The following is a 21,948-nucleotide window of genomic DNA, read 5'->3' on the forward strand; positions in this document are numbered from 1 at the left end:
TGGACCAAAACTAATTATGATCTGCGATCGAGGAAAACAAATTATGATCGTACACTTGCCACTCAACTTTGCCTCTCCCAACTCTTGTTTGAGTTCTGCACACGTGAATAGCATGATGGATAGGATCACAGGAAGGACTTTGCAGCTCCTTTTCCTATCCATATGACCATACCTCAGTTTTCAGTCTAAAATAGATTAGGTGTGATAGTGGACCACATAACCCCTTTTTTTAACGAACAAGACAGGAGAGTTGCCGATTATATTGATAAAGAAGAAGATCCAAACTGGGCAAAACAACACCCCAAAAGGGGGAAAGTGACGAAACAACAACCACTACAACTAAGGCAAAAAGACAATAACAATGCTCATGACAAAAACAACAACAATGACGACGACTATCAACAACGGCCGGTTGGACGAAAGTCCCAACACGCGCCACACCACCTCAATCACCAACATGCCGTCCCGAAGAGCACGACTGCCCTCCACCGAACCGACCACCGCCATGTAGGGCCGGCTGCCGTCGAGCCACCGTGCCTCGCAGAGCCACCACCATCGCAACCACCGGACACTGGCCGCCATCGACGGAGCACCATCTGACCACCATATCGCCAGATCGCCGAGCACCGGACTAGCCGCCGTCGTGGCGCCAAGCCATCGCCAGCCCCAACACAACTCAACTCGTGTTTGCAAGCGTCGAAACCCCGGTCTTAACCAAGCGTAAAGGAAGCTGTCGCGAAGACGACCGCACCGCACCGAGAAGGTAGCCGTTGTGCGGGACCCGTTGCCGCACTGCATAGATCCACCGATAGAAGCAATGAACATAGGCCCTGTTTGTTTTAGCTTATTGCTGGCTTCTGCTTCTTAGAAGCCAAAAGCTGAAACAAACAGACTAGCTTATTGTTGGTTTTTGAAAAGCTGTCTTCTGATGAAATGAACTAAAAGTTAATAAACTGGCTGAGAGTGACTTTTCTAGCTTTTGGTATACTAAGGACCTAAAATTTCTCGTAAAAGCTAACAGTCAAAAGCCAAAAGCCATAAGCAGCTTTTAGCAAAAACTGCTTTTCAGCAAAAGCCCACAAGTTTCAGCTATGCCAAACAGGGTCATAACCTAACAGTAGCATTATTTCACGTGCTATATATATAGGAGTATGTACATCTTAGAAAGTAGTATATACACCTTAGAAAAAAATATTTCATTTATAAAGAAATATATATATCTCAGAAATATATATATATATATATATATATATATATATATATATATATATATATATATATATATATAAACCATGTGCTGCTGCAGTTATGTCTAGAAATGTTTCAACTTGCATGCACAAGGCTGAGAGAGAAGATGGTAGATTGAACTCTAGCCACGCGGGTTCAAGCAATCAACTCATCCTAAATGCGATAACCCGTCTTGATTTAGTTAAAAAGAGATCCAAGCAGGGCTGGCCCTACGGGGGTCAAGCGGGGTGGCCGCCCCGGGCCCCCAAAACCATGGAGCCCTTTTCATATATATGTGTAATATATATATATATATATATATATATATATATATATATATATATATATATATATATATATATATATATATATATATATATATATATATATATATATATATATAACAATCCGTATGATAACATATAGAACTAGGTCTAAAATAATAGGTAGGCTTAATAGTCTGTATAGTAAGACGCATGTGGCCTGGTTCCTTCGATCCATAAAAAATCAAGTGACATGTCTCCATGCCTTGCCCATTTAGTTGTTTGCCTGTTTCATATTTTCTTTTGTCCAGTCAGTCTAGTTTTCTACGTTTCGTGAAACCACGACTCCAAGGCATTCCAAATGCGCGCAGTTTCGATTGAGGACAGGCATCAGCCATTGCCATATGAGTTTTCGTCGTTGGTTTTTGTCCTTTATAGTTTCTACTCCACCTCAAATGGATAAGACCCTTGCTGAGATCGCACGTTTGAAATATAAAAAAGTCTCCGCTCGCTCTGGTGATCGATGGTGTTGAAACTATTTACCGCTACAGTGCCGAAGGGGTATTGCAGCCATGAACAGTACCGGAAGGGTCCGATCCAGGTAAAGAGAGAGGAGTGCATGTGAGAGAGAGAAAATCCCCCTCCTTTTGACCTCTTGGGTCCTTTATATAGATGAGTGGGAGAGGTGAAACTTCCTCTCCACTCCTTGGTGGGGTACAAATATTACAAGGAGACCTTTTGACCTTTACATGGGCTGTTTAGTTACATGGGAGGCTTGGTTACATCGGCTCTTTTGTGGGCCTAGGCCCTTCCCCCAACAGTAGCCCCTCAGCTGTAAGTTCCGATGGGACAGCGGGACGAATAGCTACAACTAGGAAAGGGCCTAGGTTTATTGCTGACATGTACGCATCGCTAAAAACTTCATCCAAAAACCCAGTGGGAAAAAAGGGCATGGAGAAAAGAGCGCGTACATGTCGCTGGTTCTTTACATGGTTGCCATAGCTAGATACATTCTTATAACTATGCTTCGTATTGCCCAGCGAAGGCTGAGGGCTTTGGTGCTCGGCGAAGGTACTTCTTCCTCCATAGCCGAAGTTGAAGGCACACTTTCGTCTTGCTCGTCGAAGGGGGTTTTGGGCGAAGCCTATTCCCGAGGCTTCGGGAGGTGCTCCTCCGTAGTGGAAGTTGAAAGTTCTTTGCCCGGTTCGACGAAGGGATTTTCGACGAAGGCAGGGGCCGAAGACTAATGCTGAGGCTCCGGCGGGCGCGACTTCTACGTAGCCGACGTAGTAGAGGTTGAAGGCTGACGATGTAGCTTGCCAAAGTAGATGATGTCCTCATCTCCGCTCACGTGCACCGGTCAAACTCTTGGGACCCTGGGTGAGATTTTAAACCGGGTACCTTCCGTAGCCCCTCTGGCCGGTGTTCGTGAGTGATAAGGATGCCACACAATTGATATAGTCGAGTTCGGAGTAGGCGAGGTCGTCACGGTCGGAGCCCCTCTGTCGACGTAGAAGGTGGGCAAAGTCAACGGAGGGGAAGTTGATGAAGGCAAAGGTGTCATGGACGAAGGCCCTTTGGTCGACGTAGTCGTAGCCGACGGAGGCGTAGGCGTCGTGGCTGCAGCCCCTCAGGTTGACGTAGTTGGAGTCGTCAGAGTCGAAGTCGTCGCAGCCGTAGTTGTCGGCCGAAGTCCTGCTGGTCGACGTAGTCGGAGTAGACGGAGGCGTAGATGCCACGGCCATAGTCGAAGGCCGAAGCCCCTCTGATGAAGTTGGATTTGATGGAGGCGTAGACGCCGCGGCTGTAGCCCCTCTGGCCGGCGTAGTCGTTGCCGACAAAGGCGTAGTAGCCGTGGCCATAGGTCATCCTACCGACATAGTCGTAACTGACGGAGGCATAGTCGACATGGCCAAAGGCGTCGGTCGAAGCCCCCTAGTCGACGTACAAGTCGATGAAGGTGAAGATGTCATGGCTGGAGCCCCTTTGGTCAACGTACAAGTCGATGAAGGCGAAGATGTCGTGGCTGGAGCCCCTCTGGTCGACGTACAAGTCGATGAAGGCAAAGATGTCATGACTGGAGCCCCTTTGGTCGACGTAGTCGGAATTGACGCAGGCGACGTCGTTGCGACCGAAGGCCCCTCTAGCTGAAGTAGACTGGTGCGAAGCCATGGAGGGTTCCATCCGGAGTCTTATCGACGTTGTCGAAGCTGAAGGTGAGGGAAACTCTATCTGAGTTGATGCCAATGCCGAAGGTGACGATGAATCGATGTCGAATGTGCCAACATGGCCGAAGTAGTAGCCACTATCGACGAAGGTGGTCGGCAATGCACCGTGTACGAAGGGACCTTCGGATCCATGGAGCGCAAAGGGCCATGTCTTCAAGACTTACTGCCTGAGGTCCGAGTGTAGCGTTGCTTTTGCCTGATGGTGAGCGGTATCTCAGTCCTCTTTGGCGGGTCCTTCGCCTGCCTTTTCAGTCGATTGGTGCGCTGCCTTTATCTAAAGACTAGTGGCACTTCGACTTCCTGTCCTACAGGATAGTGGGTGCTTTGCATCCTTTTTCGAGACGAAAAACACATTATAATCGAAGTATGTTAAGTGTGTGTACATGAAGAATAAATAATTGAATGCATTGATGTAATCCGAAGACATGGTTGGTCTTCGGTGCGGGGGCAGCCACTCTTAGCCCCATCTTTTATTTTAAGTCGAGAGGTGTGCTGCCTTTGTTTTAAGGTCAAGTAGCACTTCGGCCTTTTTCTCCCCGAAGGACTCTTTTGCCTTCGGTGCGGGGGCAGGCACTCTTAGCCCCCATCTTTTGTTTCTCGAATGACTCTTTTGCCTTTGGTGCGGGGGCAGGCACTCTTAGCCCCCATATTTTAAGTCGAGAGGTGCGATGCCTTTGCTTTAAAGGACAAGAAGCACTTTGGCTTTTGTTCCCGAAGGTCTCTTTTGCCTTCGGTGTGGGGGCAGGTACTCTTAGCCCCCATCTTTTTATGATCCGAAGATTCAATCGAATCTTCGAAGTGAGGGTAGGCACTCTTAGGCCTCGTCTTGTATGCATGTGTTAAATTAATGCAAGAAAAGTACAAATTGAAGAATAAATGCTTCGGCATAAGAATAAATGTAGCAGTAAAGGATAAATCCTTCGGCGTGAGGGATAAGCCCCATTCTATGAAGATTAAAAATTCCTGTATATGAGCAACAAGAGCCTTCTCATGCGAAGGTTAAAAACCTGTATGAGGAATAATTATTCCCTCGAGCGAAGGGTAAAATCATGCATATGCAAAGAACAAACGCTTTGACATACAAAATAAAAGTAAATAATGAATAGAATAAATAATCCCTCTCGCGAAGTGTGAGATTCTTGCATCTGTAGAGAATAGATGCTTCGATGCAAATAAATAAGGCAAGCGTAAAGAGGACTTCGGCAACTGTGCCAAGGATAAACGATTTGACACACATGTTATGCAAGTGTTAAAAAAAAACATACGCGAAGAATAAATATCTCGATGCACTTATGCAATGCAAAACGTGCGAAGCGAATGCATTCCCATGTGATGATGAGTAATGAGGATATGCACGCATGCAAACTATTTCCCGCTACAGTGCCGAAGGGGTACTGCAGCCATGAACAGTACCGAAAGGGTCCGATCCAGGTAAAGAGAGAGGAGTGCACATGTGAGAGAGAAAATCCCCCTCCTCTTGACCTCTTGGGTCCTTTATATAGGTGAGTAGGAGAGGTGAAACTTTCTCTCCACTCCTTGGTAGGGTATAAATATTACAAAGAAACCCTTGAACCTTAACATGGGCTGCTTAGTTACATGGGAGGCTTAGTTACATGGGCTTTTTTGTGGGCTTGGGCCCTTCCCCTAATAGATGGGTCTGGCTCTGTTGCATGGTACAAGGGCGGCTCCTGTGTGCGCCCAATCATCACTGTCACAAAACCTAATCGTTCACGCTACCAATTATTGAAGCACGTAGCCAATCGACCACCAGTAGTTGAACCTAGCCGTTTAGCAGTAAGCAGCTGCCTACCAGCGCAGCGTTTGTGCTGTGGTGCTGGCACCTGACAGATAGCTCTAAAGCCATACTATGGTTGCAAGCTACCTGCTGTATGTACTGGTGAGTAACTAAAGCTGCACGCAGCAAGTTGTATATAGGCATGCAGATACAGCTGACTGAGTGAGTATCTCTACTTAGCTAGCATGTATTAACACAAGAATACGTACGTGTACTCCAATCTTTCACAATTTTATTCTTGCGAGCATTTACGATAATTTTGTTTTCGCAAGCATTTACGATAAGCTGGAATAACCTGGAGTACATCTGATCATCAGCTGGAACAACCTAGAATACGTCCGATCAGACGCATTTCAAGTTGTTCCAGCTTACTGTAACAGACGCATTTTAAATTATTTCATCTTATCATAAATGCTCGCGGACTCTACCTGAAATATTGTCTTTGCAATTGATATATAAATATTTTAATATTTATGTTCAATAGGGCTCTGTTTTTAGTTTCGTCCCAGATCATTGAAATCTCTAGACCGGCCCTGGGTAGTTTTACAATCCTAGACTTGCTCTATTTTGCATATGTTTTATACTAGAAGTTAGTGACCAAAGTATGACGCAGGTGACTATGTCGACGTCCAAAACACAAATTCTTTTCTTTACTGCAAGGAGTACTATTCATAAAAAAGAAGATACGTCAAACTGAAATAAACAGCATCGGTGTAGCAGAATCATGCCGTGATTGCCGTCCAGTAAAATCATCTCCAAGCGATTCCTATCAGGGATAAAAATCCTTTCACGAAGGGATTTTTTTCTCTTTAGTGCTCCAACAATTTCCCTTTATATTTTCTGTCACGAAAGAATTTTCAAAGTCATTCCCTTCAGAACAGTATCCTCTCTCATTTTCTTTCACGAATTATTTCAAAAAAAAAAAACTGTTGTAAATAAAAGAAAATAAAAAAAATAAGAACATGAAGTGGAAGCGGGAAGAGAATGAAATGAATGGAATATGTTTGGATATGGTCTAAGAAACCAATGAACCTGTGATCTGTGCGGAACACAATCGGCAATTCCCTCAAGAGTTGGAAGCACCAGCAGCCTGGGCTCAAAATACGTTTGACGCGAGGGAGTTACATCCGAGCGGGCTCGACTGATTTACATATGGACCGACAAAGAAGCTTGTTCCACAGAGTACTCACCCTGCAGTTTGTTACTCACTTTGACTGATTTACATCTTTGAGAAAGGAATGATGTTCATTAGAACAACCATTCTGGGATATTTCATATTTTTGAGGTATACATTCATCAACACCACTGACAGTGTTATTGTTTCCCTATCAAATTCTTGAAATATGCATTGGATGCAGGATGCTAAGTACGATTTCAGCAACATATGCATGGGACAGATTTTTCCTACCGTTTCTGAAGAAATAGAATTATAGCAATGCCATGGAGGATGCATGAGTCACGAAGCAACATGTGCTGTGGTCTTGCCTTTTCTCTTGTCATCAGGAATATAATCTGCCTCCTGCAATCCTGCATGGATGCATGGATGGCATGGCAGAAATATAATCTGCCTCCTGCAAGTTGCAACGCATCGATCGAGATCCGTACAATTCCACACAGGACCGTAGCTGTGCAGAACAAAAATGTACCAAGAGGGGATACCTTTTTGGTATGACAGGGCCATGTCGTTTCCTTGCTCTCTTAGTGCGCAGATTTTTTTTCTCACCGGGCTTGTTTGGCAGATTAAATCGTGCCACCTGAATATATGTCACATCCCCACATGCAGGAAAATCCAAAAAAAAGACAGCATCAGATTCTTCAAAGGGACCAAGAACAAGAGCTCAAAATCATATTGGAATCACCTGAAAACCATAACTTGGTTCAAGAAACTTCTGAATCGATCAACCGGCACCTCTGATCTGCGGTTAAGAGAGCATGGCATCATGACACCTGGATCACTCGGAGGAAAACGAACACCAAGATAAATCTCGACGAGTGCTGCATGCAGTAAAATCCTCGCACTTACCTCATTCATCTAATCAGCCGGCTGGTTGATTCAGTCTATCCATGCAAGAAAAGGGAAATTGACACCTGAAGAAAGTTACAACAGATGCCCAGTCATAGATAGGGAAACAAAGGTACTGTAATTCACTGATCTGTATGCCCTAGAAAGTTTGTACTGTACAGTCATTTTCAAACACGAAAGAAGCTACTCCCTCCTGTTACAAATACATAATATTTTAGACAAGACATGGTCTTCCATTCATAGATTTGATCACTATTTTCTATTAGGATATGTGTTTATAAAATCTAATAAATTTGTAATACTATGAAAGCATTTTTTAATATAAATCTACCTATATGATTTTAAGGTTTCATAACTTAATATTTTGAAAACTATTGTTAGTCAAAGTTCTAAAAGTTTGACCAAACTTTGTCCAAAATATTATGTTTTTATGACCGGAGGGAGTACTGATTAAAAAAATTGTTGCATCATGATCTTGTCATTTCCACTTCATGCACATCACATACATTGCTTATCAAGTAAAAGTAAAAGCAGCTGTCCAACTAAAAATCCTCACTGCAAAAATTTTTGTAACAAAAAGCATTCCAAGAACAAAGGACACTGACCGTAGCTCCTCTCTTTTCTTTTCGGTTTTCACTTCACATAGGGCTCCAGACAGAGACTGAGGTCAAAGGCCTAGAGTTCCAGCACAATGCAAGCCTGCCCTCCTCATGCACAACCCCAAAGCCCCTACTGAAAAGCCCAACCAGCATCTTGGCCTGAGCAATGTTGAAACTGCTCGGCTCACAAGGCCTACACCCTTCCAGATCCCCACTGACCCCACCTGTCACAGACCCATACTGCCCCACAGCTTCCTCTATCCTTGGTCCCAGCATCTCCTTCTCCACAAGCCCCAGGCACACGCCATAGCCACCGTCACAGAAGCAGCTGGACAGGGAGTCCAGCATTGCGGTGAAGTGTGGCAGTGCTTCGCAGAAGAACTCCGCAAAGGAGGCGACGCCGAGGGACGGCTTGCGGTCGATCCTGAACAGCTCTTCTTCGGTTAGGATCACCAGCTTAGGCTGTAGAATCTTGACGCTGACGACAAGCAGCGTCTGCAGCTTGATCAGGGAGCTGTAAGATTTATCTGTCGTGTCGCATGAGACGATCACTGAGCCGTTGTAGCTCTTGGTGAAGTCATGCAGGTCCTCCTCGCTGCGTAGGTGGAGAGAGCTGTACCGAAAGGGGAGGCTCAGGGACTCGGCGAACTCAGAGAGCCACCGCGCAGCCATACTGCGTGTGCCGGCATCGGGATCGGCGTCGGTCGTGACTGCCGTGAGGTGGAACGGCTTGCTGCCATGGCGCACGAGGTCTGACATGAGTGACGCCCACTGGACGCCCTCGCCGATGTTGAGGTCGACGACATGGACGTCCGGGTCGTCCACAGTGGCTTCCAGGATGGCCTGGTTGGCGGTGAAGTGCGCGAATTTGATGAACGGCGACAGCTCTTGCAGCATCCGGTACGCCGGCATCCGGTTCTCCGGTGCTGGTGCAGCAGTCGGATGGCTTTCGGTGCGCGCACCGGAGATCCGGGACTGAAGGCCCCGGGCGAAGTAGCAGGCTAGATGGTTGGATGGGCTGACTGCAGCACCATAGCTTCTGTATGTGAAGCCGGGAACGAGATCATCGAACCTTGACATGATGGCTGAGGCGCCGATCGAGTCCCCGGCCTCGACTGCCCTGGCACCGGCGACGAGGAGGTCGCCTAAACTGCTCTCCATGAGCTCCTCCTCGACTGTACCCACCAAGTTGCCATTCTCTTGCCCTACCAGCCTCTCATCAAAATCCGCCAATGGATCACCATTGGAGAGATCATCTTGAAGCAATCCATTGGCTTCTTGGATCAGCATGTCCATGAACTCATGATCCTGCTGCTGAACAGGGGAAGTATCAGCATGACCATCACACATGTTGGCATTCTCAGGGGGAATCACTACTTGAGGAGACCACAGGAGGTAGCTGCTCTCTTCATGTTGTGTGGGGAAGGGGATGAGAGGGGAGGAAGGGTATGACATGGTCTCCATCTGGTTGCTGTCCTCAGAAAGAACTGCCTGGAATCTGTGGTTTCATAGAGCTTATGTACACAAGGAGGCAAGAGAGTTAGGACCATTTCTAAAGAGGAGAGAGAATTTTATATGTGGACCTTCATGGCTAGTGTCAGCTAAATTGTCTTAGTTACCTTGGAGCCCCAATGGGGGCATTGATCCAACAGAAGATGTCTGCATTTTTGTACAGTTCTCTATCCAACTTCAGAGGATATGATGTGTCATTGTGTCATTTTGCTATTCAATCAGAACGAAACAGAAATAAGTGAGTGTATGGGAGAGCATATTCCTGGAATGCTTCTTGATAGGTGTCAGCATGTGGTCAGGTTCTGAGTCATATGCACAAAGTATTCCATCCATGTTGCAGCAAACATGGACATGTAGCAACGCTAATGATTCCACAAATCAGAAACTAAGTTGAAATCCTGAGAAGAGACTTATGATCTATAAGTCTGTGTACAAGACACTAATTTCATGCTCTCTTCTGGGTAAGCAGATATTCTTCTGTCATGAGCTCCAGATTGATGTTGCAAGATTGCAAATTTACTTTAAACCAGATCTTTAAAAAAAAAACAATTTACTTAAGACCAGGCCAAGTGCAGTTACTTTCTTATGCTACTGTGTGTTCATTTTTTATAATGATTGTCCAATGAGCTTAAGACACGGACCAGCTGCCATGCCCAATTCTTTTATTTGTATCTGCATTACTGGCCATACAGTACCGCTATTGCAAATTGGTATTATACTCTTAGCAGTTTCATAATGGAGCTCCAAAATAACTGAAAATCTGCAGTGTTTCATGTTGAGATCATGAGTAGTATATCAAGGCACGATCTTGAATACAGGAGCCCAGATACAAAAGGCACAAATGGTGTGCTTTGATAAGCTGTTAACTTGAGCAAATAAAATAACATTTCTTCCTTTCTTGCCAAGAGGCACAAAAATGAATGTTATTCGAGGACAAGATACGATGTCACCATCCACACGCCAACAAGGAGTACCTTGTGATTAGTCCAGTGTCGGTACTCCCATGCATTGTTTATCACCAAGTATTTCGTTGTCATGATCAACCAGAACAAAAGGTATATCGAAGTACAATAAAACAAACTTGCACAGTTAGAAAGTGAAGTATTTATTCTTTATAAGAAAATATACTAAAAAAACTCGATAGGAGAGACATCCATCCTAGCATTAATATGTAGTGAGAATCGAAACCTGACCAATATATCTAAATGAGATTCTCTATAAGAAAATATCCTTGACAGCATAGAACACATGCAAACTAAGCATCCGAATTCATAGTTCATTTTGTCAATGAAAAGGGTAAGAAGCTTACCCTGATCATCACAACTATGAACCAAAACCAGGAAGAACTCCATGAGACAAGAGAACAGCCTGTAAAGTATGAAGTAAAAGTAATGCAAGTGCCATAACTCGGACTTTCATGATACCATCATAGAGCATAGTAGTAATTATCTTGAAACTGAGAAAAGAAATGACTTCATAGTCCATTTAGTATAGGTTCCATGCTTATGTAAAATACTCTGCCAACAATGGCATCAAATGAGTTAAGGCCGGCAGATGGAGACCTGGGTGTCATCCTAATCATACCAGAGAAAGAAGCGAAACAATACTTTAGAGAATAGAACAAATCATAGATGCGACACTGGATCAATGATTCCATCAGACCAATGATTCTGGTTCATGGTCATGGAATCAGTATACATGAGACATACACACCTTTGCTGCTGTTTCGTTCTCCTGAGGTAGGTGCCAACACGATGATCACAGAATCAAATAATCAGAAAAAAAAATGCAAATAGTTGACCTTCCCGGACTAAAAAACATAACTTAAAATGGATCTTCAAGCACTTGTCAAAATGTGAGTGGCGGAAACTATTTCTGCTGACAGCCTAAAAAATTTAGTGGGAAACATTCAGTTGTTGAGGAGAAGGCAGGACGTGCCTTGTAGCAATAGAAGGAAAGGGAGATAGAAGAACAACCTTTTGTTTTCTGTTTGACATCTCCGGCACAGCTTGGTAAGATAACCGGTTTTGAGTCCAAGGAACGGCTGGGTGCTCATCTCCTTCTTCTGGGAGTGCTGGAGCTTCTGTCAATACACCCGGGTTAATTTGAGTCCTAGGACCAACTCGGGTGCCCATCTCCTTCTTTAGAGCTTCCAGTCAATTTTCAAATCAAGAACAAATAAAAGAATACTTGAATCCCAAGGGAAGCATAATGTAGCAATCCAGCACTGTATGACTTCCATTTGATTAATGTCAACAAGAGGCCATAAAATATGCAAAAAAAAAAAAAAACTTTGGGCAACAGGCAAGTTGGCCTAAAAATGAGCAGAAGCATAATGAGTTCTCAAGGTGAAAGATAACATCAAAAACTCCTTATAGCAATTTGTATGAACTCTGCAACCTACAGGTTGAAAACCAAATAGTGGCAACAGCTGAAATGACCTTTTTTTTCGAACAAAAGCAACCTGCTCCCTGTGTTTCCTTTACAGTGCACCTTAAGCCCGGCAAGACCACCTTAGGCCCGGCACCTGACGATGGCTGGACATTAGTCATCCGTCGGCGTCGCCCTCGCCACTCTCCGCGTGGTGCCGGTGGCCACTCCTCTGCACCCCGGAAACGAAGTTTACCGGCAACCCTCAACGGTCGTTGTCTCAATTGTTTGTTCTGGACCCATCGTCGGGTAGACTGTCGCCTCCCGCCCAGATGCTTCCGCTGCAAGGGTATAGGAACAAGAATGGCGACTAGAGGGGGGTGAATAAGCGCATCAATAATTTTCTTTCGAAATAGATGGTATTTTTCTATTTCTCACCCAACGCACCACAAAATGCTCAAGCGGAAGCAAAATAATTAGAGAGACAAAGCAAGAAGACTACTTTCATGGCAACATGACTCCACAGATAGAATATGAACCATATGTTCCATTCAAGACCATTCCATGTGTCTTTGTGCACAAAAACTCGCAACTTCCAAAGAAACTAGATAAGATGGACACCAAACAAGGTTATCTTCCAAGATGATAGTCTAGTGGTAAGGGGACTCAAGACCTGCTCAAATACATGAGTATGTGAGTGTTTAAGCCACTAGCATCAAGAAAAATAACCCTACAAAGGTGAAAAACTACAGCTCAAAGAAAAGATCTTCGGGCAAGGAACCTCTCCAAGTTGATGGTCTAGAGGCAAGGGTGCTCAAGACCCATGAGCATACACTCATATGTGAGTTTTTATACCTCTAGCAGCAAGAAGAATGATCTCACAAGGTGCTAAAATTTCAGCTCAAAAACCAAAACAAAAATCAAAACCAAAAACCGAAAAACTTGCGAACTTACAAGAGAACCAATAGAGGGAAACTAGAAGGAGGGGAATTCAAGCATATGCAAAAATATAAAATAAATTACTCAAAGAGGTCAGCCCTATTTTAGACAGATTACAAAGATTTATCTCTCAAAACTCTCGCCTATTACCTAGACTAAGCACTCATCCTTCTCTCCTCTAAAATCCTAGCTCTAATACTCTCAAATGAGTAGCACAAGGGAGCTCAAGTGGCTGGTTCAAAGCTTTCTCTCTAGCCCTACCCTCTATTTATAAGCCTAGGAAACTTGGCCCTTAAATTTCCTAGCTTTTCCCTAAAATACCCCTCTCTTGTAGTGCACTCCTACCTACCACCGAGGGCATTTTGGTCTATTTTCTTCTCCATTCATCGGACGGCCTCGGCGCCTTCTCGACTTAGCTTCGCCTTGTCGCAAGCTTAGCGAAAGTGCCACATACTCCTCCAGTCCTCCCACGGTTTTGAGACTAAATTGCGAAACTGCCTGCACGCTTCTTAAAGCGTAACTCACCGCCTTGCTTACACCTTAAGCAAGCGCTTCGATGTCGATGCGTGTACTCTATCATGCGATCCTGACCGCCGGTAAGTCTCTCCCGTTCCCGATCCCTCGGGCCACCTTGTTACTTGCACCGGCATCCCCTTCGCTTGACTTTATCAACACGCCGTCTCCATCCGCCTTCAATGCTTTGCTTGACCTCCACGTGTTCAGCTAGGATCACCCTTGACTCCGTCCGGCCTCCTTGATCGTCTGGCACTAAGCACTCCGTTTGGCCCCGATCATCCCGCCATCGACCGCCAAGTTGCATCCATCACCTGCACACCATGAGACAAGCAAACACATATCTCCAACTCCAATTCCAATTAGTCCATAATCATTATGCTCAAATAAAATGTCAAATCAATTCAAATCACATCAAAGCTCATGCAAAACCGAAGATCATCAAATCAAATAAATGACAATGTCAATCACTCATCACAAGAAAACCAAGGCACATTTCAACTTGGTTTCTCAAAGGGTTTTCGTCACCACGCCAAGGAATGCAAGAGACCTCGGAGATCACCATCTGGTTCTGCCTCGGATGGGTTTGACCGCCGTCACCAATTCCAGCGCATCTCCTCCGACGACTCTACCCCGGTTGGCTCGGTGGCCTGCACCGCCACACCACTTTCTCTCGGCAAGCTAGGTCCTCATCCCTCATCAAGCCGCTCCACTCCCTCTGGTTCGGTGGCCTTAGGACCCACACCTCTTGCGTCTCCTATGGCGTCGGCGGTCCTTACTTCGCCGCAAGGTTGCCTGCAGGATAATGCTGCTCCACGCCTTGCCCTGGTGCCAGAGCGTTGTCTTCTGCCATGGTCTGACTCCTTCGCCGCGGAAGATTCCCGGCTCCACTGGGCGCTTCTCGCCTATGCAGACCACACACATCAAGTCTTCCAAGCTCAGGCGTTGTCCAACGTCATCACTGGTGCTATTGGCATCCCTGTGGAGGAGTTCAGAGTGGCATCGTTCTCTCCGGATAACTTCATTGTCGTATGCCGGTCTCAGGCCGTGCGCGACATCATCCTCGCCGCTAGCGACAATTCGGTGTCCCCTGAGGTCATGTGGTTCTTTAGGCCATGGACAAGGTTGTCTTACGCGACCAGCGGGGCTCTGGCCTATCGTGTTGTCATCTCCCTCCATGGAGTATCACCCCACACTTGGTCCATTTCAACGGCTCAACTTCTGCTCAACCGCCATTGCTGGGTGGAGCGCCTTGAGGATCAGTCCGCCCCAGCAGATTGAGTGAACCTCTTTGAGCTCCGCGTTGTTGCTTGGACTGATCTTCTGGCTCGCATCCCTAGCCAGGTGATCATGGAGGTTGCGGACCTGGCCCTTGCTATTCATTATGATGATCTTGAAATGCAGCAACTGTTCGGCGGTATGCCGCTGCTTGTCATGGAGTCACGAATGCTGAGATACAACGTCTATGTCCGCCTTTCTTCCCTGGCGGAGTACCATGTTCCTTCTTCCTCGGACAGTGATGGTGGGGCTTCCTTTAGTGATGGCGGCGATGGTCTGGACGGGGAGCTCGCTATTGGCATGGGCCGTTCTGGCCTTCCTTGTGGGCGGAGGCTCTCGTTCTTACCCCTACTGTCCATGGCGCATGGGTTTGGAACATCTCGGTTGTCTGTGCCTCAGGCCACAGCGGCCGGGTTCTCAGCGTTTGGAATCACGACATCCCAGCCTGCTCCTTCTCGGCCTACGGTGACTCCGTCCATGTTGTCGAGATCCATGGCACCTCGATCGGTGGTTTCAGCGTCTCTGGTTTTGCCTTGCGCCACCTCGTCGGCTCCGGTCGTTTTTTGCCTTGTGCTCGCACTTTCAGAAATGGCTCGCTGGCCCACTGTTGTGTGCGTGGCGTTCGTTGGGCGACCAGGATTCGGCCTTCGTCCTCGGGCTCCGTGTGCATTAGGTTCGGCTCCTTCCTCGTTGAGACACCCGAGGCGACGTCTCATCACATGTCCTCGTAGGCGGGTGCAGAGGCCATACCGTCGCCTTTCGGTGTGTTTCAGATTGGGGCACAAGACCTGGTTGCTTTGTCTCTCCACACCCGTGACATCGTAGGGCTCAGAGCCTTTGACCCTATGTCCTGCGAGCTGCAACGTTGTCACTCCGCAGGATTCTTGGTGTCGGCCAGACCCATGTCGTCTCGTCGCATCTCCCTGGTTTACTCGCAACATCATCGCCAGGCCAAAGCTATTGCTCATTTGGTCATGCACGGGCCGATGCAAGGGTCTGCCATCTCCCCTCGTCCCGTTGACCAGGGCCCTGGGACCGCCTAACAGCTCGCCTCGGACTCCTCTCCTGCCCCACTTCCTGGAGGCCGCTCCTCTATGGGCACATCTTCGCTGGGCTATCTGTAACACCCTGATTTTCAGATTTCTCAAATTTCTAAAATTTTCTAAGAGTATTGAATAGCTTCACTAGTAGTATAGGTTTAAAACCTATTTTCTTAATCAATCAATCAACATAGGTTATTATTTTCTGTGCATTGCATGCTGAGTTTTGTTAGGAGCCAGGTAAATGCATTAGAGTTCTTTTTCTTTTCTTTTTGTTTGGTGTTTTGAGTGAAAAAGATTTTGAAAAGGTTTTTATAAAACTTAGTAGTGAATAAGTTAAGAATCTTAATGGTTGAAATTCAAAATCTTTGAATTCATCATCTATTCAATCCTTAATCATACCTAATCCTTCTCTAGTTAAATTCAAATCTTATTCAAATCCTTGTTTAAATCCAATCTTTCCTCTTTCTCAAATTCTACCCAAATCTAAAATTCAAATTCCTCACCTACTCTTATTCTTGATCAACCTCATTTTTCGTTCCTCTCAAATTCACTCCAAACTCAATTCAAATTCAAATCCTATTCAAATTTCTCGGCAAAAGTTTCTTTTCTAAACCCTAGATATACCTAAAGTGTCTTTGGGCTCAATCTTAATCAAGTCCAAACCCTTAGCCAAGTCTTCTAGATGGCCCAACAAAGGATCCACGAAATCTGTAAATTTTCGCGGAGTCCTGGACAGCCTCATCTTCGCATGACGTTTTGGAGTTTAAAACGGCCTCAAATGCAAATCTTGACAATACCAAAGTTGTAGGTCTCGTCGAGAGCTTCGATTTGAACCTATGGAAGTCACCTTTTGGATAATAGAGCTGGGAGTTATGGCCCCCGAAATCAGTGCTGCGCAGAGAAGTCCGAGTTGAGACAGTTTATCTTGTGGCGCATTTTTGGAAATCAAGATGACGTTTTCAGAAGTTCAAATGACTACAAAAGTTGTAGATCTTTTCGAGTAATACAATTTAGAATCAAGAAACGTCCAATTTGGAGTCCGGACGATGGAGATATCATCCTCGCAATACAGAGCTGCGAAAAAGGAAATCGTAACTGACTCGGACTCGAATCCAACTCGTGTTCGGTTTGGACTCTACCTCATCCAGCCGTCCCTAGCCCTATATATATGAGTTGCACGCCCTCTCCTACCTCTATTTCACGTCCTCAAGCCCTAGAAGTCGCTGGTGCTCTGTTCGTGAGTCGCCGGAGCGCCGCCGTTCGCCGGAGTCGCCGCCGCCGCCGCCCGTGATGCGCTACGTCATCTTCTCCGCGAATCCTTCTTCCTCGACCACCAAAGCAACGTGAGAACCTCTTCTTCTCCTCCCTTACTACTGTTTTAGCATCATACTAAGTCCCTAGTAAAGCCCTAGCCCCGATCAAAGCCCGATCTATGCCGCTATGGTCGTCACCGTCGCGGACAGCAGCAAAACAGCCACGCTGTAGCTGATTGGCATTGATGTTCCCGACCGACCAGTGGTCAAATCACCAAGCCCTTTCACCGGTGCATGTTCCATGATGTTCCCCACGCCCTCACCAACCGGTTTGGCCAGTAGATTAGCCAAACTATCGAAATCAAGATCGACATACCCGCTGTCCGGTTTCTGGACGTGTTCAGCACGCGCAGTGGATTTGCATTCGCGTTCCCCGTCAATCCGAAAGCCGTATGGATGCACCAACCGCGTCACGGCGTGTCCCATGGAGTCTTCTACGTTACCCTAAGAGCCCATCCCCGTTTGTGCAGCGACATGACCAGGACGCCAATGCCAACCACAGCATGTCGCAGCCATCACCCGTTTCATCTATGCTGATCGTTCTTGCTCTTAGTGGATGATCTACCAAAACCCATGCCATAGCATTGTGTTCCCAGGTTATATGAACATCCTTGTTCAAACGGTTCCTCAAAATTCATAGCCAATCTCCTGGAACGCGAGTGTCTTCGTTCCTACATCTGTTCGCGGTCACCACCAAACCTAGAAGCAGTCATCGTTGTTTTGCCGCTACCTCGGATGACCCCTTCCAAAACCAACCATACCACTGAGTTAGTCTTTCCGCGTTCTACGCCATGCTCCCCTCGTTTCACTGAAACACCACTGAAGCCGACATTGATGTCTGTGACCACATGCCCGATCGCCATCTTCGACGAAACCCGAATCACCATCGCTACATAGAGTCACCAGTAGTATCCTTAACTTAGAAGCTCAACCTTCAGCCTTTTTGATCCATCATAGGTGGTCGATACTAGATCTCAGCGTATCCCTTCTTTAATCCAAGATGGTACTTGCATAGTATGCCAAGTCAGAGTCATATCATTCTACTTAGCCTAGCCAGTGAAGTCTAGTCTGCCCTACACTTCTTGAATCTTACGCAATGACGTTGTCAAGCCTGACACAGTGATTGCGCAATAATGTCCTTTCCATAGGAAGATAGTTCCGGAAAATCAGCATTTCCTTTTTAGTCTAATCCATCTCTCGAAAGCTATTCTCTTTTCATCTTAACTCTGATTTAGATGATTCTTGTGTCTAAATGTTCCTGAAATCATCCATATCCAACCATAGTGTTTTTTAAAGTATTTTGATGATGTTTGGTATGTTGCTCTTAGTGTTTTCCTTTGTGTTGTTTGTCGGTAGTTCTCGCAATTAGTCGATAACGTTCTGGAGCAGTTCGAGGGACTTCAAGACCAAGATTTCGACAACACTGAGCAGCATTGGGAAAAAGGCAAGTGTCCTTGATCATATTGAACCTATGTTTTAAATGTTTTGTTTTACAAAATTGCATGCAATGTCTGTCAATATGATGGGTAGTCACCTATGTTAGGGTTTTCCCTAGATTTTCCCTTATCATCGCTTGGAACCTAGATGGTTTATGGTTAGGTATCCTTTGTGGGTAGATTGCTTAGCCATGCTTTTGGGATACTGGGAAGTGTCATAATCATAACTAATGAACATATGCGACAATAGTCGTTAATGTTTTAATGGTCTAGCAACATGGAATCTTAGGCCTTGAGCAAAGTGGTTTTGATGGTTGTCATGGTTATGATGTTGGTTTAGTGTTTGCTCAAGTAACCTAAGTAAGGACCGGTTCGTGGAGCGACAACCCAAGAAGTAACGTACCAACCACGAGGATGATATGGGTAAAGTGTGACATACTGATTAGAGTCTGTCCAGTGTGTGTTGGGTCAGCACAAAAGGGGGCTTCTGGGTAGGAGCTGTTGCTTGCGTAAAGCCTGGCGGTGAAACCTAGTGGGCAGACATGCACTGGATTAGTCTCTGGTTAGTGGAAAGTGTCATACAGTGATTCTTGGCGGCACACCACTGGCGTGTGTTAAGTGTTTCGCGAACACGGCAACATGGAATTCACTGACTCGTGGGGAAAGCTGGACAACCTCTGCAGAGTGTAAAACTGTTATAACAGCCGTGCTCACGGTTATGAGAGACTTGGATCCTCACATGATTAGTTGGGTTGTGGTTATGAGTTTGGTTGTGGTTATGATTCTGGTACAGGGAGTACTAGATGATTTTGGTTATAGTACAGGGAGTACTAGAAGGTTATGGTGTGCAAGGTGGGGAGCCTTGTATGCTGCGTGTTGGACTGTATGGGTTACATTCACTTAATAATTGCTTAATGCTTTTGAGTCCAAAAATGTTTTCATTACTCGCATTTACGCAAAAATACCATTTGTTAGCCTATTCTTGATATAAGCCTGCATATCATTACTTTCCCCCACTTGTTGAGTACTCTATGTGCTCACACTTGCTATTTTCCCTATACCATGCGATATGTATGCTGCTGCTCAGTGAGTGAAGATGTTGAAGACTATCAAGACGAGGTTGTGACGTTCTAGGCGCGTGTCTCCCGGTCAGTTGCCTGCGGTGTTGTTGGGCACCAGTGCTTCTGTTCCGCTGCAGATATCTTCATAGAAGATAATATATGTCAATTGCTGTAAGAGTTTAACGTTATTTAATAAAAGTATTGCTTTTGTTACTTCACCTGTGACGTCCTTATATGTGTTGAACATCCTGGGCACACATAAGCCGCATCTGGTTTTGGTCGTTAAAACCGGGTGTGACACTATCGTTGCTGGCCTAGTACGCGTTCTAGAAGAAGCGTGCCCACTCGGCATTTGGGTTCACACACCTCGTGGGTCTGTTGTCAGATTTCCAACAGCCCATCCACTTCGCGTTGGCTTGTTGTCAGTCTGGACTCTGTGATCGATAATGATGCTCTATCTGCCATGGTTGCTCCGATGGCCAACCCGGATAAAGCGGTTGTGCATGCCTTCATCGACAGGCTTACCGGAGAGATTCCCACTCCTCTGGCTCCTCCTCAGCGCTGCGACCCACCCGGATTGCGCTAGGTTCAGGTCCCGCGCAGAAGGAGCCGCATTGCAGCACAAAACAGTCTTTCCGCTGTCAGACCGTCCAAGCGAGGAGAAACCTTGCTTATGTGCCATCTTGGCCTTCTTAAGGATGACGAATGCGTCACGCTGCAAATGCAGCTAGCCCTTGTCCAGCTCTTCAGGAAGCCTCTATCCGAGCAGCACTTGTAGGCCATTCGAGACCTCTTCCCCAATCAAACTCTCCCCATAACGCATGCTGCTCTGGAAGCCGAGACTCTAGATTGCTAGACGCTTGAGCCTAGTTGTGCACACCGTTCATGGATAACTTTAATGTTTTTAGTTGGAATGTCCGCGGGCTTAACTTCAAAGCTTGCTAAGACGCTGTTCGTACTTTGGTTTCGGATCATAATACCAATGTTGTGTGCCTACTCGAGTCCAAACTGGAGGTTGTAAACAATTTTATTATTAACGAGATCTGCGGCCCTGCAGTCTCCGGCTATTCTTTCTTGCCTGCAATCGGTACAAGGGGCGGCATCATTGTTACTTGCCGCCATTCCTTCGAGTTGACGGCTGTGCAGATGCTACAATACATTGTCAATATTATGATATCATCACCGGCAGGGCCTTCCTTCCATCTATCCATAGTGTATGGTCCCACCTAGGATGGTCGAAAGGATTCATTCCTCACCGAGCTTGCTAATGTGCGAGCGTTGCTGCCGGGACCTTGGCTCATCATTGGGGATTTTAACATGATTTGCGCTGTGGCTGACAAGAACAACAATAACCTTAACAGCCGGATGATGGCAAAGTTCAGGCACTTCATCTTAGAGCAAGAACTGAAGGACTTGCATATGTTTGGTCGGTGCTATACTTGGTCCAACGAGCGAGCCTCCCCCACCCTGGTTCGGCTTGATAGAGCCTTGGTCTCGCCGGAATGGGATGCCACATTCCCTGACTGCCTACTCCAAGCTCTCTCTTCTGATTGCTCAGATCACTGCCTGTTGTTGTTATCGTCCTCGATCTATTTTCGGAGATGGCGCCATTTTCATTTCGAGGCGTTTTGGACCAAAATGCCCGGTTTCATTGAGACTATACACAATGCTTGGGTGTTGTCTAATGATGAGATGCTCCGGCCTCCTCTCATTCAGCTCGATATTCTGCTGCGGAAGACCTCAAAAGCTTTGCAAAGATGGAATAACTTACAGATAGGCAATATCAAAGAGCAGTTGTTGGTCACGCGGGAGATCATCTCATGGCTGGACACCGTGCAGGAGGCCAAAGTCCTTTCACCTGCGGAAGTTGAGCTGAGGAAGCGTTTCAAAGTTATATGCTTAGGCCTTGCTTCGCTCGAGCGTTCCATTGCCCGATCCCACTCTCGGCTGGCCTGGATTGGAGAGGGTGATGCTAATTCTCGGCTCTTCAACACCTTCGCCAATTTTTGTGCGCGTAGGAAAACTATTGCTTCCTTGAGCACGGCTGACAGTGCAGTCTCTTCGCACTTAGATATGGAGGAGGCATTGTTTGCACACTTCTTTTCAACTCTTGGCACAACCCCCATTAGAGAGCGCAGTATCAATTTGCTTCGCCTTGGCATCTCCCCTATTGACATGCAAGCTTTGGACACTCTGTTCAGTGAAGATGAAATCATCGGAGCGATCAAATACCTACCCCTGAACAAAGCGCCGGGCCCCGATGGGTTCACGGCCGAATTCTTTCGAGCAGCTTGGCCTGTCATAAAAAAGGAGGTGACCACAACCATTTGTGCCTTTGGTAGCGGCGA

The 21,948-nt window shown here is 46.2% G+C and overlaps 1 protein-coding gene across 1 annotated transcript; it reads right to left on the reverse strand.

Annotated features, from left to right (window-relative positions):
• Nucleotides 1–8,174: 8,174 nt before the first annotated feature.
• On the reverse strand, nt 8,175–9,599 carry LOC133905416 (protein NODULATION SIGNALING PATHWAY 2-like). Its single transcript, XM_062347178.1, has one exon. It carries the CDS (start codon nt 9,597–9,599, stop codon nt 8,175–8,177), a length of 1,425 nt encoding a protein of 474 aa, XP_062203162.1.
• Nucleotides 9,600–21,948: the final 12,349 nt, after the last annotated feature.

The sequence above is a fragment of the Phragmites australis genome, chromosome 22, assembly GCF_958298935.1.
Source record: "Phragmites australis chromosome 22, lpPhrAust1.1, whole genome shotgun sequence".
Taxonomy (NCBI): domain Eukaryota; kingdom Viridiplantae; phylum Streptophyta; class Magnoliopsida; order Poales; family Poaceae; genus Phragmites; species Phragmites australis.